We start from the raw sequence: 21,127 nt of genomic DNA, 5'->3' as shown, positions 1-21,127 counted from the left end.
TAAAGACAACATTTCAACCACTAGTACATTTTGCCACTATTTTCAGTATAGCTTCCACTGTACTGTCTCACGAGGGAGCGCATCGTTTAGACTGATCATATCAGAGTAGTTAGTACTGTCACCTAGTGGCCATGGATATAATTTGCTTTCAGGCCAACATAAGGTAATTTCAAAGAAAACAGTTTTACAGTGGTGTAACTGAGTAAACAGAGCTGAGAGGAACAAAGTGGAACAAAAAAAAATCACACAAAAAAGTAGGCCATTATTCCTTCAGAAAAACAGGCATGACAGTATTTGTTGAAACTGTGAAACTGTATTACTATGAAAAACATATTCAGAGGGAAAACTGAGGAAGACAAAGAATTCAAAACACTAGCCCTTTATTTTTTTTAAATGAAGCTGAACGGTAAGCTACATTATGGCCTCCAACTAAAGTAATTTTGAGGGTCCATTTTTTCCCTCCAAAGTGACTCATCTTGTCATCCTAAATAAAAAACGCTCCAAGTATATTAGCCTACCAACAGAGTAACATTAGCCTGAAAGTTAAAAAAAAATCGATCAAATAATTAAAGAACATTGAGTGAGACCCAAATCCCATCCCATGGGGACTGCAGATGAAAATTAGTTTAGGTCTACTAGCTAACTCTGGTACATTTACATTGATGTGTTAACTGATATGTTGATTAATGTGGTATTGTCCCTTCTTTTAAATAAAAATAAACAAACAAACAATCCCCCCAGTCCTGGCAGGCACGTGTTTCAGGTGCACCCATGGCTTCCTCGATTTTGGTGTCCTTGGTGTTACATTTCTTCACTGCAGCTGGAAAGAAGGCACAACAATATTATTTGTCTTTACAGAGCACCTCTTCTGATGTTGGAGCACTTTTAGTCAACCCCTGAAACAAAGACTTCCTGCCAACTAGGCATGTGCCGGTATTTCTGCACGTTGGGAGACCTTCCTCTTCTAAGCTATGGCTGTCTGGGTTCTTTTGATAGCTGAAACAGTCCCACACCGCCGACTTTGTCTTTTTAGACGGTGGGGAAAGTTGAGGTGGTTCATCACCTCCTTCAGCCATGGTTTCGACTTGCGACTTGCGATGCCGAGTTGGACTGCAAGTTTTTTTTTTGCTGACTGGTGTAAACAAACTCACTGCTGCTGCATCACGCGGAATTCCTCACGGGACTTCCGGGGGCGTTCCAGTTGAAATTTCTGACTGGCATTTTCCGAAGTTCCATATGAAATGTATACCGTCGGCGCCTACCGTTGGAACGGAATATTAGTGGTTTTGACACTGTGACGTTTTCAAACCTGCTTTGAATACATTCGCTTTTAAGGGGAGACTACAGATGAATAGGATTTTTTTTTCCTTTAAAGATATCCTCATGATTTTATTTGTTTTTACCAGTTTTATCTTCACATCAAGAGAAATATTTTTTGTATTACACTTTCTCAAAAAAAAAAAGTTAAGGTATGCAAATTAGGCAATATCTCATTAAATATGCATACATTTGCATATATGTCGGTACCTACTATCTAAAAACAATGGATAAAGTCAGGCTTAAAGTTTTACTTTTGTTTTGACAATAGGGTTTGTGAATACAAGCTTATTTTCAAGAGATATTGAAAAAATACTGCATACACCCATCCACCATATTTTTTGGCATATTTTTAGACAGGAAATGCAACCTAAAATGAAAAGACAACAAAGTCCAGCTGTAAATATTTGCAGAATACATCTGAGAATCATCAGTATATAAAGTTTAGTGAATGCACCTGCCCTGGAAGTTGAGATAGCAGGTACCGAGTGACGTCAGGTACTGAAAAAACGTAATTTTAAGAAAATGGACGATAAAGATAAGCATTATGAATTCATATGCTTATTTCACAGGTACAACCATTTGAAAAATAGCAGTTTTTAATCAAGTCTCGCAATTTTTCTGTTAATGTAGTGATAGTATACATGTTATAGTACAAAAATATTTTAAAAAAATTTGAAAATTGAAGTTCAGAAGAATACCATTTTGACTGTAGTGTCTCCCCTTAAATAAGAGTCTTTTCGAAACTCACCGTATTTTTTTTCTCTCCAACCAAAAAATAGTCTACTCTCCCTTTTTTAGGAGTTAAGAGCACATGAACGGCCCTCCAAGGTCGTAATTACAAGTGGGAAATTGGGAAATAACGATGATACTTTTCATGACGTTCTGGACAGCAACAAATGGCGGGAAGAGTGCAAACCCTGGCAGCAATTGATGGTAAAAATTATACAGTTCGTTATTCTGTTCTATTGCAGTCCCTTTTCAACCTAAACATCAATGAATCACACACACAGATGCTAACAAGTCTAGCTAAGAAACTATTAGCTAATTATACAGTTAATTAAGATAATAAGCTAATTAAAACTTCAACTCATACCTGATGCGCATTCACTCTTCATTCTGCCGCTGAAACAGAAAGCAGCTCTGAGCAACTTACTTTCGCTGATTATATATCACCCACAGAAAAACAACCTTCGTCCTGGCGTCCATGTTTGTTGATGTTTTGTTGCTCTTTCCGACCAAAAGCACTTGAATGCATGTTTCACAATCACAACTGGTAAGTGGGAGCTTCCGAGGTGCACATGAATGCAGCATCATTATATTCTCATGTCGGAATTTGGTCTACATAAAGTCAAGTTGTGACGCGACGTCATTTAGACCTGTAGCCTACCCTTCGACGGCCGTCGGGAAAATGTGTGTTGGGTTTGTGGTGCTTCTGACAAAAATTAGCAGTTATTAATTTATTTCCTGATCAGCATTGTACTTTTTCCACGGTCCCTAAAATGTTGAACGCTTCTGCTGAAGGTCCAATATGAAACCCAACTTTACCGCGGTTATTATCTAGAGATGGAAGTTTGTCTGAAACTCTTGGGGAGGGGGGATGGAATTCAATAAACAATAGGTTCATCTCCTCATTCGGAAGACAATTGAAAAAAATATTTTTATTTAATATAGGCTATTATTTAATAAAAATGTAAATATTTAATATTGTAATAATAATAATGACTGGAAAGATTTAGAGCCTGTAATGTTTCCATAGCGGGGAGGGGAAAACGATTCCTTGAAATGCAAATGTAATCAAGTAAATATTGATTCATGATTGTTTTCTCTCATGACTTAGATGATGAAGGCGAAGGGGGAACAGCCCCTCTCCAGTCATCACAGAATCGCACCTCCCGCTCCTCCGGTGCATCGTTTGCATCAGATTCAGTAGGCAAGCCTACTTCTGACCACTTATCCGCGCAACACAGCTACTAGTTCACTTTACAGCAGAAATACGAAACGAGAAATTTCCTAGAGAAAAATAGCACAGGAGCTCTTCTTCTTTGGAAAGATAGTCTGGGCCAAAGTATGGAGACCAACATCGGCACCTGGATTCCATACCACATTGCTATGGGGATGTGGCTCTTCTGCCTAACTTCCACCCTGGGCATGGCCAAGGAGGTAAGGTGCATTCCATCATGCAAACGCCCGGTCATCGGTTCGGCTCCGCGGGAACCCGCGCCGGGGTTGGGTCATTTTGGAGAGGAACCGGTGGGTGAGGCAGAGGGCTTTGCTGAGAAGGCGACGGATTGTCTATCAATTAACGACAGTGACAACAGCGACAATGTTGCGGAATATATCGAGAGCTATGACAGAGATGCAAGAAATTCCGAATTTCAACCTGAACACCGAAATATCTCCAATAACACCAACGACGGAGAAGTGATTGAGCGTGGAGTTAAACTTTCTAGTTATGAAGTTCCCTATCAATCTGGACGTTTATCACACACAGAGATTGCGCCTTCAGTTCCCAGCAGTCAAGCGAAAAATAAGAGCTTGGTCGGACCTAGTAGAATCAAGGCATCGGTTTTATCACAAAACAGGGTTGCGGGAAGTTTTAGGAGTCGAAGGAGGCGAAGAAAACGCAGCCAACAGATGTCGGAGAGCCATGGAGAGACATGGTCTGAATTGCGATGGGATGATGCTTCGTCGGTACAACCGGAGTTAAAACTCATAAGTTCGACGTTCGCACTCAGCGGGGACTCAGCCCACAACCAAGCCATGGTGCATTGGTCTGGTCAAAACAGCAGTGTAAGTGAAACTTGTTTAGTTGCTTTGTGCATGGGATCTTATCAATCTCTTCATATCTTATTTTATCAATCTCTTCATATTTCACGTTTCACAACCATTGGTTTCACAACCTTTGAGGGGATTCGTCCACGCGTAATCCTCGTTACCAATTGTAGTCTGACAATATCCATTGTGCGTCATTCCCTGATCACGATACTGGGGGCAGGCCAGTGCACCAGCCCACAGTAAAATGAGAGGATGCTGAGGAGCTGGGACCTAGTGTCTCTCTCTCTCTCTCTCTCTCTCTCTCTCTCTCTCTCTCTCTCTCTCTCTCTCTCTCTCTGTCTCGCTCGCTCGCTCGCGCGCTCTGCTATGAACAGATGAAGGAGTCAATATTGCCTGCCATTGCAGCAGGCCAGGGTGTCAATATATCTGCTTGCTGAACCTAATCTTTTACGTTTGGTTTTGTGACTGACCTGTAACTGCAGTCATTAGTGCTAGCATAGCGGCACCGCACCGTTCAGTCTGACTAATTCAATCAGGACAACAGGCTTTTAAACCTCTGTGTGTGGCCGGTCAGTATACCCCACTAAATACATCACAGAGGTGGATTTACAGCAGCCAAGGTTTTTCATAGGAATCATGAGAGCAATCAAAACTCAGATGTGTATCTAATTACCTTTTATGCTTTAATGTCAGAGGAGAATAAATTACATTGCTTGGAGAGGCTGCTTTGATGCTTTGAGTATACAGAACTGATCCTTTATCTCAGAGTGCCCAGATGTGAGAAGGAGCATTGAGGAGTTGAAAGCAGTTTCAGAAAGCAGCCTGAACTCAGTGGAAGCTACTTTCTGTCTTGGTTTGAAAAAAACAAACCTCCATTCAATGTCTAATCTGGCCGCCATGGATCAGACCCCTCTCACACATCATGACGCTTGTGGATGCGCAGCAGGCTATCCTGGTCTGGCTGTGGAACCAGGACTGAGCTCTAACTGGTGCAAAGGCACTCAAAGACAAAACAAGACGTTTGTTGATGTCTAGTCTTGAAATGGTAACAAATAAATATTTTCTGCCACAGGGATGTGAAGAAGTTTTCCTAGGGGTGTTGCTAGCTGGAAACCCTTGTACTGGGTGGATGGCTAAGACAAAGCATATGGCCTGCTCATGTGTTGCTGAAATCCCTGAAGGTTGTACCAAACACATACTGTACCTTATTTATTTAAAGTAGACTACTAATGGAATAATTTGAGCAGCAAAATCCTTTGCTTGTTCACAGGGCCTCTTTGTAAAACGGATCAATACAAAGTAATAAATTCCAGAAGACACTTTCTGTAGGCAGGGATGGCATTTGAAGTGGTAGGTATTTCCATTCTGAGCATAGACTCCATACAGGCTAGAATTAATGGATATTACTAATTTATCTTTGCAAATGCTATGGTGAAGTCACCTGTTAATTCAGGACTCAGTTGGCCTGTGGCAGTGCAAATGGCTCTGACTTCAAACAGTCCAGCCTCAGCTCAACATCTGCTCTACCAGGGAACATTGTCTTTGTGAATAAACTAATATGAGTTGATGTGGCAGTACTACTGTACATTTAGTCTAATGGCTTAGTTTCACCCGGGGGCCAGAAAAGTGAGCTGTAATAATTCTTCCCTGACCTCGCTCAATGAGACGATCGAGCAATCTCCTGGAAAATGTTTGTCTATTGGCTAAGAACATATACAGAGCAGTAAACATGGGCTAAATACTTCATAAGAGAGACATGACTAACAGTAGAGTGCACAAATAGTTACAGAGAAGCTGCCTACATGGTAGGCCATTATGTGTTAGTTATCCCGGTAGTTAATGATATTTAAGTGAATTATATAACAAAGCACAGTAAGCAGTTAGCAGGACAGGATCATAGAGAATGCCGCAAAGCAGAGGTGGGGAGACAGAAAGCAGAGAGCCAAGAGTAAACCAGGCCAGGTCCAGCCTGGCTTATGTGCGTGGCTGGCTTGTTTATGTTCAGGACTGGTAGGACGGAAGCTAGTCATGCCACTGAAATAGCTGTGAATTGAAATGACATGAAATAATGTCTGATAAATTAAGATAGGTCGCCTGGACACATCAGTTCCAATGCTTCCAATGCTAATCCAGCACAATAAGAGCGGGATAGCCAGTTAGCTCATGAGCTTACAACAACTAGCAGCAGCTTCCATAACATTAATGGTAGCAGTCAGTGGCTAAAGCAGTTACACTGATAATTCCTGTAACGTTAGCTATTTTGCTGAAAATCGTTCAACTTCTGTTTCTGGACAAAGGTAAGGGATAAACCCAGATAACACAAGGCTAGCGGACCTACAGCGGGTTCCCGAGGGACGAGTTGGCAGACCTCTGGCGGAATATAACACAAGGCTAGCGGACCTACAGTGGGTCCTTGATGGACGAGTTGGCGGACCTCCGACACAGTTAATTCATCGACAATACAGACTGTACATTTCCTTAAAATTTTTTAAAAAAATCCATGGGATCTCTCCCGTCCGTCTGAAAAAAGGAGGCAGAGAGGAGAGGAAGAAAGGTTGTGGCTTAAGTTAAAAAAATTAAACAGGCTAGTGCTCAACCAGAAATTGATCCTCCGCATGGGAGTCTGGCGCTTTATCCTCTACACTACCGAGGAACTTGATAATGCAGGATGTCATAGTGTTTTTATTTTGGTGTGCTGGGACCACTGCCTCTTGTGGTGGCAACATAGAAATGCAGGTCAACAACGGGACGGAGGGATTGACAACCCGACAAATGCTATCTATGGTGCGCTGGCTTACAACCACGCACAAAAATGGGTGGAGTTGGCTGGATTGGAACAGCTGACAAGACAGTGGGAAGGAGCTAGTCACGAGGAGGCAGGGGGCCTTTCCAGGAGCCATTTGGTGGATCTTGGACGAGGATGGGGGGGAAGGGGGTTCTCCGGGATCTGCTACAGGGTGGCCTGTAGGAGACAGGGGGTGTCCACAGGGCCTGTTTAGAGTATACGAGGGAAAGACACTAGGGAGCAGGGAGGAGTTAGGCAGGGTTAGTGGCTGTACTGGACATCCACAGCAGACTCAAGGTGGTCTGCATGTGACAGTGGGGCATCCACTGGACCTCGTTAGAGGGTAGGAGGGAGAGGCACTAGGGAGAGGATAAGCAGAAAAGGGTTAGTAGCACGCAGAGCCATAAAAGCAACACAGATATTAAAACAGAACGTGCCAGTTGCAGGGCAGCCAGCATCTGTATTCACATATAAATATACACACAATGCATAACAGGATATACACCAATGTATACAAATGATTCACAAGCAGGCTGGAGGTTTTGCAGTTTTCGTGTGTGAATCAAACATACTTTTGTTACATTGATTTAAAAAAAAATATATATATTTGATTAATTTTTTGATCCACAAATCAGCTACCCAGTACAAAGACGGGTGTTCTTCCTGAGGTCAAACACACAAATTGCATACCACTTTTCTAGATAAACAAACATACATTCATACAACATTAAAAAAAAACATAATACACAGAAAAACAAAGAGGGATAGCAGATCAATACTTCATATAGGAGCCAAGACACTTTAGATGTGGTCTGATTTAGGATAGAACTTATACTGTTTCTATAGTTGCCTACTTAGATTATTTTCTTATATTTTCTTAACTGCTCCAAATGATATTCAAAGATAACTTTTGTTAGAATAGTCTTAAGGAATGTCTTTTAGTATAAATAGGCTTAGGAAACATTTTTGTTTCTCAATGTTAATGTTAGAACAATAGGGCTACTGTCGCTTTAAGAGTTGGCAGATTTTGCTCGGAGACGCATGTGAATGGAGGGCATTTGTCTGTGAGAGTTGGCGGTGTTTTTGGGAGACAAAGCTATACAGTTTTCCTACCGTAGTGGAAGTGGTGTTTTTTTTTTTTTTCGGGAAGTCTTTGGTTGCTCCTGTGGGAGGATTTTCACTGTGGAACTTAAAATAAAGCTGTTTGATATTCTTTTAACATCGGATTCCCGTAGAATTATTTTCCTTCGCAAGAATGCACTAGGCCTACACATGAGTAGCGAACCCAAGCTGTGGAACGAGCCGTCAGCCTTTACACTTCACTTAACATTGGTTATTGTAGAACGTCTGTGTCAGAGGACACTCCAAAGGGCAAGGGCAGGTGCGCCAACCCCCACCAACAGGAGCCAACAGAAGTCCCAAACGTTACAAGAATTTAAAACAAAGGTATAGCTACATAGCCACAGACATTTAAAAATCTAATGTAACACTTTGTGTAAACAAATACCGTTTCCACCCCACTAGTTTCAAGAACCAAAAACCTTTGCAAAGAATTCCAGGCTACCATTGCTCTGTAATGCCCTGTTCTCCGTCCTGCCCCTGTTCTGCCTGCAGGCAGCAGAAACCTCCTCTCTGATGACTGCCGTGTTCAGTAGTTGAGTCTGTCACAAGAGAACATTAAGCTACTGTACAGAATCACAGGACCTTTTGTTGCAATACTATTTCTAACAAAGCTAATCCGAGAACAGTGCAACCTACTTTTGACAGATAACCAGTTCAACTGATTGTGCATTTCACTCACTCTTGTTCTAGGAGCAGGTGAGCACTATACGACCTGCTTTATTTTGAGCTACCTGTAACCTGTATAGATTAGTTTCTGATGTGTTGGACCAAATCACTGTGCAGTAATCAAGCTGAGATAGTACTAAGGCTTGTACTAATTGTTTAGTCAAGTAGCCTGGAATATATTTCCTATAAAATCTAATAGCAGCCATCCCTCTACCGATTTTCTTCAACATTTGATCTACTGTATCTGACTTGTCCAAGACATTCTGCTGTCAATCATAACACCAAGTAATTTCACTTCTGTCACCCGTTCAATTTCTTTTATCATCTATTTTTAGGTTTTGGTGTCACTCAGGAGCCATATTAATTTTTTTATTTAGTGAATATGATTTTTTTTTTTTTTTTACTGAAACATTTTCAGCACATAGATCATTTTGATGATCTGCCCTTTCAGAAACATCTGGCACCTGCTTCCCAGTTAAATATGTCTCAATTTTCAAAATCAGTATGGTGGCCTATCAGGGAGTGCTAATTAAAATGTCATACCAATGGGGGAAATGGTCAAAGAACGTGGTTGTTTCGAGAAATTGATAATGATCATTAGATGGTGACTGTAATGGAGCAAATAATATTTTTATGGGGGTATTGAAGAGTAGCTTCAGCCTGCTTTGTTGAAAATTAGCAAGTGAAATATATGAAGGCCAAAAAGGGATGCAAATATAGAGGTAGGTTGTGCTTTTTCATGTTGTTTTAATGGAAATGTACCCTATATCATTGATAATCTGATCAGTTTCTTAAAGGAGTAGTAAAGGGAAAATGCATGTTTAGCCCTGTTTTGAGGTTACTTATGATCATATACAATGGTATGCAAAAAGTTGACAAAACTAGCACTTTTTAGAAAGTCTGATAATTGCTCTACCACCGTTTTGGTCATACATAGATGTGGGTGGGCACCGTGAAAAATCATTCAAAAAACATGTTAAACTCTCAATTTCAAAGACAAGAAACTCACCAAGGTGTTAGTTGGCGTTCTGACATATAATTCGCCATAAAGTAAGATTCTAGTTCATCTGGAAAGGCTTTTTTACATATTTAGCATAGAACTATTTAGTCGCAGCACATACGTGTGTAAACATCCGCAAACTAGGTAGCCTAGCAACGGGGGTGGCTGTAGCTCAGTTGGTAGAGCGGGTCGTTCAATGATTGAAGGGTCAGTGGTTCGAATCCCAGCTCCGACTGTCCACATGTCGAAGTGTCCTTGAGCAAGACGCCTAACCCCAAATTGCTCCCAATGAGCAGGTTAGCGCCTTGCATGGCAGCTACCGTGAATGTGTGTGTGAATGGGTGAATGACAGGCCATTGTAAAGCGCTTTGAGTGCCGCTAAGGTGGAAAAGCGCTATATAAGTGCAGTCCATTTATCATTTACATAAACAATAACAATAGCTACCTTAAGTAGTTCTGCTTCCTGAATCCCCTCTGCGGATTGATCTACACATCTACAACGGTCGCGTCAATGGATTTCATAAAATTATCAAAAAACCCTACAGGATTCATACTTCGCAGCGAATTTGATGTCAGAACACCAACGGACAACAATTACCCCCTCAGCGAGCTTCTTGTCTTTGAAATCGAGAGTTTAACATGTTTTTGAATGATTTTTCACGGTGCCCACCCACATCCATTGTATGACCTAAATGGTGGTAGAGCAATTATCAACTTTCTCAAAAGTGCTAGTTTTGTCAACTTTTTGATCTGAACCATTGTATATGATCATAATTAACCTTAAAACAGGGCTAAACATGATTTTACCCTCTACTACTCCTTTAAGTAACATTTGCTTTTATGGAATCATCCATCTATTTAATTGTGCAGGCTAAATATGTCTACAGTGTTATTGATGAGGTAATTTAACTCCACCCCCTGATAAGGCTTGGATCAGGGAGCCGGTGAGGCTGGGGATGAATTGTAATGTGTAGGCTGTCCCATCTTTAATTTGTCTCTCTCAGGTGTTCCTCATCCTTCACTAATAGAAAGTACCCCCCAACCCCACATCCTTCTTACTGCAAGACCTTCATTCCACCTGGGTGATCTCTTCAAACTAACCCCCTTAAGCCCACAATAAAGCCGACTTCATTCCTCAATAATGATCAGATTCATCCTAATGCATTTTATAGAAGGTTTGAGTATTGCATGAGATTAGGGCTTGAAAAACAATCTAATTCTCACACTGTATGTCAAATAATCCTTTTTCTGGGACGTTTGTCGCTGTTGCAAACATGGTATGAATAGTGTTTTAGCTGTCTCACCTCACCTTTGTCAAATGTTCATGAAGTAAAATAAAATTGCCTTATAGGCCACACGGCAGTGTAGTCACCAGTGGAATGTGTGCTCTGCATTTGACCCTTCCAAGCTAGGAGCAGTGGGCTGCCTTAGCAGCGGCACCCAGGGATTTGGCGGCACCCGGGGCCCAGTGTCTTGCTCAAGGACACTGTGACACACTGCCGGGAGCTGGAATCGAACTGTGATCAATTTGGGGTTCAGTGTCTTGTTCAAGGACTCTGTGACACACTGCCGGGAGCTGTTATCTGGGTACCTTCTGATCCCCAGACGGCTGCTCTACCTCCTACTGTAAGATACTTACCTTTGTACTATATATAGTCACTTTTTGTAGCCAGATATAATTGGGGGCCAAGCAGCGAAGATGCGCCATTGTGTTTGTACCTTTTCTTCTTCTTCTTCTTCTTCTTCTTCTTCTTCTTCTTCTTCTTCTTCTTATTATTATTATTATTATTATTATTATTATTATTATTATTATTGTTCAGCAACTTCTTCTGCTTCTTCTGCCATGGGAGTCTATGGCAGCCCATAGAACCAGTTGGTGAAAAGTTGTGCAATTTGGGACACACATTAACAACAGTCCCATGACTCTTTTCAGTAAGGGCCTGTGTGCAGACTATACAAATTTGGGCCGATTTTTTGTCACAAAGTGTCCAGCGTCGGGCCCAATTTTGAACGTCGGGAACGACGAAAAGCCTTGTAGTGTGACATAATCAAAAATCAGCGATTTGGCATCTGGGACGCCCTACGACACCCCAACAAAAAGTCTATCATGTTAGAATTTTTTTTTTTTCCCTGCCTAGTCTGACATCTCCTGCGACCATGCCTACAATGTACCTTGACGGTGACCAATAGGATGACAGTGTTCTTTACAACACATCCGTTACCTCAAGTTCTCCTTGAAGGATAGACAGCCCATACTGTCCTCTTCATGACACCCAGGAGCAGGTCCACATTTGTTTTTCCTTTATTTTTCTTCTTTGACTGAGCAACAGAGCTCGCACTGAATTCCAACTCCTTGGCAGAATCCCACTCCCCTTTGATGTGTGGTCTTCTGACAAACAAGTGTTTATAGTTTCTACCCCTCGGTAAAGACCAGGACATCACAAGAGGAGCAACTTGTCACAAAAAGCGAGGCTATTTTAGGCTTTAAGATGACCACATCGCAATGTGAACCTATGGCTAGCAGTACTGCTAACATCCACGATAATAAACTACAAGAGCACTTGGAATAAGTAGCCTAGCCTACCTACATAATAGTTTACAAGTAATAGGACCACATTCATATAAAGTCATGGCCTATTATTTATCCCTCCTCACATTTATTGTGGTTAGCCTGCATCTTTAGGTCACTGGATGGTAGGATACTGAGTCGGTTGGGGATGAATCCCAGGCGAAAACTAAATACTTCAACTGTATCAGCTGTAGTTTTAATGAGGCAGATATAATCTGCCTAATCTGACATGGTGACCATCGTGAAAGACCAAAAGAAATATGTACTGTAGTCTGCACAGGCCCTAAGTCTCATGTCATTATCTCAAACACTCTAGCGCCACCAATGTGTCAAAGTTGGAAGTGCGTTTGTGCAAGTAACTTTTGACCCGTAAGCCCTATTTTCAAAAACAAGGACCCAATGACATTATTTTCCGCCATATTGGATTTTCTGCCATCTTGGATTTTGTGAAAAACTTTTGACCAATCTGCACGAAACTTGGTAGCAACAATCTATAGACTAATGTCTACAAACGTCTTACAGGATTTTCAAAAGCGTTAGCCTCTTACAGCACAGCCGGCAAACAGAAAGTGGGATCATATCTCACTTCGTTTTGAAGTATAAAAACCACATTTGGCACACCCATCGGGGATGGTCCCCTGACCCCTGTCACCAAGTCTATGTCGACACCTCAAACTCTACAGCGCCACCAACGTGTCAAAGCTGGAAGTATGTTTATGCTGAATCGTATGCCTGATTTTCAAAACTGTGATAGGGATTAGAATGTGGATATGGCGTGTTTCACTTTTTGCCTTTGATGCAATGGTTGCACTTCCTGATTGGTCCTCATATCACTGCTTGCAGCTATATTTAGGGCCCGAGCACTGGCGGAGCAAGGCCCTATTGAAATTGTAAGGATTATTATTCTCCTACCTTCTCCTACCTTCTACCTTCTTCTTCTCCCCAAACAAATCCGTTTTTGGCAGCCTAAACATAGATGAAAATGCATGAAACTTTGCAGATATGTCAGTCCTGTTGAAAAATTTGATATTTCATGGATGACGGAAATGGGCGTGGCAAAACGGCTCAAGAGCACCCCCTGGAAATTTTTAAATGGCGAACCCCACCTGTCAGTTTGATGTAGGCAAACAAAATTCGGTGGGCATATGTAGTTCACCGAGACACATTAAAATGTCTCTTGGAGCTATACCCAACATCCAACAGGAAGTCAGCCATTTTGTTCTAAATGTGCCATTTTTTCCTTGTTTTTACCATTTCCATGCCTCGTACTTTAACAAACTCCTCCTACATATTTCATCCGATCAACTTCATATTCGTTCAGCTTCATCTTAAGACCTTTGTGATCAAAAGTTATCAAAAATTTTTAGTTTTCACCAAACACCCTTGCCGTGGTGCCCCGCCAAATTTTGACATTTCGCCATAAAACAGGAAGTCCACATAACTCCTCCATACATTATCCAATTTCTCCAATATTTCGCACGCTTCATGAAGGTTCTGTACTGAACACATGTATTTGTCAGTATTGCGTCATACTTATAGCGCCACCTATTGGTGAATCAGGAAGTCCTCAAAACTCCTACATACATTATCCGATTTGCACCAAATTCCTGACGCTTCATGAAGGTTGCATTCTGAACACATCTATGCATTGGTATTGAGTCACACTTACAGCACCATTTACTGGTGAAACAGGAAGTACTCATAACTCTTACATACGTTATCCGATTTACTCCAAATTGCTCATGCTTGATGAAGATTGCATCTTGAACACATCTGTAAGTCAGTATTGTGTCATACCTACAGCGCCACCTACTGGTGAAACAGGAAGTCCTCATAACTCCTACATACGTTATCTGATTTACTCCAAATTGCTCAGGGTTGTTGAAGGTCGCATTCTGAATACATCTGTGCATCAGCATTGAGTCATACTTATAGCACCACCTACTGCTTACAGGAAGTCCTCATAACTCCTACATACATTGTCCGATTTACACTTTCTCACGCTTCATCAAGGTACCGTCCTGAACACATCTGTGTCGGTATTGAGTCACGCTTAGAGCGCCACCTACTGGTGACAGGAAGTTTCTCTCAGTACTGGACACCGAAATAGCACAGCCTTTAACGGCACCACACCCCGACACACGTGGGTGCGAGGGCCCGCTCACTGCTGCTTGCAGCCCTAGTTGAAAATTGGTCTATCCAATATGCACTCATCTAAACACAAATGGCTTGCATGGGTTTGAATAGTTCTAGACTGAAATTTGTCACTACAGTATATATCATATGTAAGATCAGCTTCAATCCCATACAAAATGAATACTGTATCACTCACTATACTGTACATTTTAGTCTGGTACATTAAAGATTTACATCTGCCAGGGAGCCTCACATTACACTTTCAATATTCATCTATATGGACAAACATTTCCAGCTGGCACATCAGAAGATGCAATTTACTTCTCAGTTTACTGCTGGATCATCTCCAATTAAATGCATATGTTAATTGTCATACCAGAGAGAGGTATGACAATTTGTCACACCTCCCAAACTGCTCTGGGTTGTTGTGCTGTCTCTGATGATGTCGAGCAGACTGTGACCTTTTGGAAGCTATAAAAGCCATCTTCTTAGTGGATGATAAATCCTTGCACCCAAATATATTTCTTCCTCTTATGTTAACAAACTACTCAGATTAGCTTTATCTCACACTCTGCTGTAACACATTATAGACACCGCTAATTAAAAGAGCCACATTTCAGCTGATCCACTAAAATGCCAAACAGAAAATAGGAAATGTGGACTAACTAAAATACTTTTAAACTTGTCTCCAATGCAGTGAAACTGGATAGTAGAAGCATATTTAAGCAGTAATTATTTTTAATCAGTAATTGACTTTAGATCTGTTTCCCCCACATCGTCTTCAAGTATAAACAGCTGAGGAAGAACAAAAATAACAGTTAACAATCTGTAAAAATGAAACCATGTATTATTAATTATGTACAGCCTTTGATTTAGGTTCAATGGAACGAACACAATTAGTTTCTCCTTTGAAATTAAACTGAAGAACATATACACCACTGAAAACCATTCATTAGCATCTGGTACAATTTACAAGGCACTTCACAATTTATGGACCTTCATTCCTATTAGGTAAAGGCTTCTATAAACAGCATGCAAAGATGGTGTTTTTTTATGGTCTCCTCAAAAAAGATGTCCATGATATTTACGAGGAGAGGCATGCATTGCCATGCCTGGGATGAATGATAGATGCATTGTTGACTTATTTATTCATTCATTATTAATTTATTTATTTATAGAGCACATTTGGTAATTTTGCCTTGGCAGAGATCCCTCCCACACAAAAAAGCTAAACATAACACATGTTCTCAGTTTAAATTTTGCTGAGAAAATATGCATACTATATAGAGAGATTTCTGTTAGTCTAATGATAGGCTACTGTACTTTAGGTGTCATGTGTATTTGTTGTCCTAATAGAAGTGCTGAGATGAGATCTGTGTTCTCTTTTTCAGGTTATTCTTATGCTGACAAAGTACTTTGACTTCAACACTGGCAGTGTAACAGAGAGTTCTTTATGGAGGTATGCAGAATGTCTCTCCTTCGCAGTAAATGTTTGTCTGTCTCCTGTGGCACCAATGTGATACAATGTCTATATATAATATGTTCACTTTAGCTTTAGGAAATATGCTGGGAGCCAAGAAACAAATGTAATGCTGTGTTCAAATCTCCCAACGACACTGTTGAATTGTTTCTCACACCCAAGATATGACAATGGCAATGTGAAATATAGATACTTCAGGAGTCAAGATTCCCTGTCTCTGTAAATAGGTTTTTGTCATTATATCTGATCCTACCTGATATAAATCAGTTACTATGAAGTTTGTTAATAAAAATGCATTCTAATTTACATTGCCTTATGTCAACTGTAAATATGCTGAATATGTCTTACATGTGTTGCAGATGTTTTCGTTAACCTGTCTGTCGTACAGGTTATTCATGTCTCCTCTGATAAGTGAACAATTCTCCATTCATCTAGAAAATGACTGTTATTTTTTTGAGTTGCAATTTTCCACTTGCACAGGTTTCACGCAGCTCCCCCATCTGGAATCAGCACTACATGTGGTCAAGGTTGATACAATGTGAATAAAACATTACATACTAAAGCAATATTTTAGTGGTGAAACACTAAAAACACACAAAGACAACTCTTTTGGGGAAGCTGCGAGAAACATACTGTTAATAAGTGCATAATAAAGGATTTATTAACCTTAATAATGCATTGTCTCGCTTTAGATCCACTACTGCAAAATTGCATAATAAGTGCATAATTAACTGCTAATAAATGCATAATAAGTGCATAATAGCAGTCTATAAACAGTTAACAAGCTTCTTATAAGTGCTTATAAATGTCTTATAATCTAACAATAAATGTGTTTATTATGCTATTATTAAACACTTGTATAGTCTTATTTATGCATAATATCTTATAAGCATGTTATAATGATTTATAAGGTCCTTATTACCTATTAACTAACGCTTATAATCTATCAATAAGCATGTTTATTATGCTATTATTAAACATTAATATAGTCTTATTAACACAATAATGTCTTATAAGCATGTTATAAGGATTTATAAGGTCCTTATTACCTATTAAGTAATGCTTATAATTTATCAATAAGCATGTTTATTATGCTATTATTAAACATTAATATAGTCTAATTAACACATCATAATGTCTTATAAGCATCGTTTAAGGACTTATAAGGTCCTTATTACCTATTAACGCTTATTACGGATGGTTACTGTAAAGCGCTTCCCATTATTCTCCCAGTATACTAAGCAGTACCTCATTATTCCCCCCAGTATATGAAACAGTTGGTATTACCTCATTATCCCCCCAGTATACTAAGCAGTAGGTATTATCTCATTATTCTCCCAGTATCAAATCAGATTAAATCTTTATTTGTATAGCGCATTTCATACACAGAGGCTACACAATGTCCTTTACAGAGAGCAAAGGGGGATGGACATAGATCCTACCTCTACATTTTCCAGAGGGAAGCAAAAAACAGTTCACCCAGGGGCCAAAATAGGAAATCAGTGAGCTGTATACTAAGCAGTACCTCATTATTCTGCCAGTATACTAAGGACTACCTCATTATTCTCCCAGTATAGTAAGCAGTGCCTCATTATTCTCCCACTACTAAGCAGATATTACATCATTATTCCCCCAATATAGTAAGAAGGTATTACCTCATTATTCCACCAGTATCCTAAGCAGCAAGGTTATTATAGTTAATGAAAACTAACTAAAAAACTAAAACTAGGTGTGAAAAAACATTTTAGTTAACTGAAATAAAAATAAAAAGAAGCTTTACATAAAAAAGATAACTAACTAAAACTGTATTGTGTGTTTACACAACTAACTAAAATAAACAAAAATTATAGAGAAAAGTCCTTAGTTTTAGTCTTTTTCATTTCATACATAAGCCTAGTATTTTGGGTGGATATGAAATCTATCCTCCATTTTTTCTTTAGCTGTGCTCCTGCGTAGAAGTAACCTGACGTGGGCCAGATGGTTTGTTTTGCACGGAGTGAAACAACGTGAGCTTGCGAGATCAGGATAGTCTCACGAGGCCAGTAGAAAAAACTAAAACTAATACTGAAACTAATAAAAACTAAATTAAAACTAAGCGTTTTCAAAAAAGAAAAACTAAACGAGGTGAATAGGTGAGCTGTATGCAAAGCAGTACCTCATTATTCTCACAGTATACTAAAAAGCAGTGCCACATTATTCTCCCAGTTTACAAAGCATGTATTACCTAATTATTCACCTGGTATAATAAACATTGTTTAGTAAGTTTATTTAAGTTTGAGACAACTTTCAACTGTTGCCCAGACATAATGTGTTGCTCTTAGCAGCAGTGAATATTGCTTGTTGCCGTGAATTATCGAGAAATAATTCACTGGTAGAAAGGGCGATTGTCCAATCAGAATCGAGTATTTCAGAGAGCCGTGTAATAAGACTTTAATAATCCTTGGGGAGGGGGGATTCAGGTCTTAATTGTCATACTGATCATTCTTTTAGTTAATCATGTAATTGAATTCTAGGTCAACAGACTATGGAACAACATATGAGAAACTTAATGAGAGGGTTGGACTCAAAACCATACTGAGCTACTTGTATGTGAGTCCGAATGACAAAAAAAAGGTAAGTTCCCTTCCCATACTGTATTGTGTACAAATGTACCTTGTTGAAATAATTCCTGATCATATAAAGCCGGCACACTTCTTCTGCCTGGATCCAGCTAGATGCTGTCAGACACGACACACTCAAATCCCACCTCTCCTGTCCTCTCTGACTCCAGATCATGCTACTGACGGACCCAGAGGTGGAGAGCAGTCTTCTCATCAGCCTGGATGAGGGGGCGTCCTACCAGAAGCACCACCTGACCTTCGACGTGCTCAGCCTCCTCTTCCACCCTGAGCAGGAGGACTGGATCCTGGCTTACAGCCACGACCACAAGGTAACTACTGTCAGAGCAGGAGAGGCCATGGAGCTCACACGAATGGAACGGGGAGGATTCGCAGGCCAATGTTAATGTCAGCAGAGCCTATCAACTTTATCGACATCGTTGACTTTAACAAGGCTTGTAGCTAGTTCCGTGGTAATTGTCTGTTTTACCATGCTCTTTATGAACTGAAACACTTCTCTATTTCACCCCTCAAGCTTAAATTTGGTACCTAGTACAGATAACATTTTAAAACACATTACCTTTCTCACTAATTAGTGTTTATTTTCATTGGTGTCCATCAAACGTTTTCTTTCCTCTGCATCCCATTGTCCTCCAGGGCAGTGTTCTCGTTGTCTGGCTGTGCTGCCATCCTCAGAGATTTCTGTCAGCTCCACTGTCATTATCAAAGACCAGCCAGTTCATCACCTGTTCCCACAGAGCAAGGCTGCAGATATCAAATACAGTCTGGGACCGTTAATGTCCCAGACAGGACAAAAAGCAGTCAACAAGGAGCACAAAAATGCCCTCTTTATCATCCTGAATGAGAAGGCAGCTGTCTACTTTACTCAACACAGCAGATATCAAACTCTCCCTAGCCACCAGGCTGTTGGAGGCAGGACTATGGGTAGATGAAAACAGTCAAGGGCAGAGAAGTGAGATAGATGGTGTATTGGTTGGTATGGTTTTATTACAATAAAGAAAGTACACTCTCAAAACATTTTTATTACAGAATCTGCAGAGAAATTAAACATTGTCCCCCTCAAAGTAGTCCCCCCCAGAGTTAATGCACTTCTGCATTCGCTTTTGCCACCCATGGAAGCACTTGGCGGTGGCTTTGATCTCTTCCACGGAGGTGGGTGGCAAAAGTGAATGCAGAAGTGCATTAACTCTGGGGGGGACTACTTTGAGGGGGACAATGTGTAATTTCTCTGCAGATTCTGTAATAAAAATGTTTTGAGAGTGTACTTTCTTTATTGTAATAAAATTGTTGAGTTTTGGGAGTTGGTAGAGAAAAGTGCCACAACTGTGACAAGCTACCCCTGCGGCACTCTACAAAACAGCCTGTCACAGAAGCACCGATTAAGTGAGGTGAACAATATTATACCAGAATAGTCGTGAGATATCGGGCAACAAAGGGATATCATTGTTTTTTCAATTCAAAAAGAGGCATGAGTGTGGCTGACACAATCCGGGGACTTTTCAGTCGCACCTCATATACAAGATTTGACTGATGCAACTTCAAGACTCTTAGAACAGTTTTAGAACAGATTTAGAACAGAGAGACATTCTAGAACATAAAACTGCTTGAAACTGCCTCTGATGTATGTGAACCCATGTTAAGAGATTGAAATCATGATTTCCCTAAACTCCAAATACTGTCAATGTTTGGAACTCAACCCAGCAGCAATTCACTATGGTCTGTCATGATCATAACTCATCAAACTGACAGCTACTGTAGCACGAGCATGGACGAAATATCGACAGTACACTGGAAGAAAGTGATGTGAAGAGAATTTTCCAGGCTACTGCATATGTGACAAATGTATGTTTTCTAACTCTACTCTGATCCATTCTCCTCCTCTAGCTCTACGTCTCTGTTGAGTTTGGGAGAAGATGGCAGTTGGTGCATGAGAATGTGGTTCCCAACAGATTCTACTGGTGAGAACAGCAATCCATTTAAATTATCGGTTTGTAATATTTCACATTTTTACAAGATCTCTGTCATCTCTGTTGGCAGGCAGCGGGTCATCAAGTCTATTTTTCAGGGTTAGGGAAATAGCTAAATATGTTCTAGAAGACCACATACTTATTAAAACCTAATGATAAAAATGTCAGTGTGTAAACTACTTAATGAGGCTACTGTACTTTTGTCATATTTTACATTCACAAAATGCCAGGCCACTTATTTCACAAACTTTGACACTTGGCAACAAATGATGATGAAGTGGTTTTCAGGCCAATACACAAGTAATAGAAAGATGCAATGGAAGCAGTTTATCATCTCAGTAAAAAACATGATTGTCCCCTTGTACTGGGCAGTTGATGTTTTTGCTCTGAGAGAGAGGTCGACACAGATACAGTCCACATTTCCCGTGGGAGAGAGGTATCAGAGTTTAACTCGTCTCGGGTATAAGGCTTTCGTTTTCCCATAAACACAACATCACACAATACTGAAGCTTGTGGGAATGGTGTCAACAAAAATAGTTTGATTTCAAAAATGCATTGGCATTGCCATAGTCTTGTCTGACCCGCCTCAACCAGCCTTGTCCTCATGCAGTGCAGACATGGTGGAAAATGCAGGGCTACATATAAGGAGCCTATTTAAGAACACTGCCTGCTGTTCACTGATGGAACGA

The 21,127-nt window shown here is 40.4% G+C and overlaps 1 protein-coding gene across 1 annotated transcript in view; it reads left to right on the top strand.

The window, feature by feature from the left end:
- Positions 1–3,387: 3,387 nt before the first annotated feature.
- Positions 3,388–21,127, top strand: part of LOC311325933 (VPS10 domain-containing receptor SorCS1-like) — a gene marked incomplete at both ends in the record, with an annotated part of 39,526 nt that continues 21,786 nt past the window's right edge. Inside the window, 5 exons of the mRNA XM_084458750.1 lie at positions 3,388–4,110; positions 15,765–15,832; positions 18,367–18,466; positions 18,624–18,782; positions 20,356–20,429. Of these exons, the coding sequence (XP_084314876.1) occupies positions 3,388–4,110; positions 15,765–15,832; positions 18,367–18,466; positions 18,624–18,782; positions 20,356–20,429 (1,124 nt within the window). The remainder of the gene's footprint in view (positions 4,111–15,764; positions 15,833–18,366; positions 18,467–18,623; positions 18,783–20,355; positions 20,430–21,127) is intronic.

This window comes from Borostomias antarcticus, assembly GCF_949987555.1.
Source record: "Borostomias antarcticus genome assembly, chromosome: 25".
In the NCBI taxonomy this organism is placed as follows: Eukaryota; Metazoa; Chordata; class Actinopteri; order Stomiiformes; family Stomiidae; genus Borostomias; species Borostomias antarcticus.
Note: the sequence above shows the minus strand (reverse complement) of the source record. Positions and strands in the feature narration are given on the sequence as shown.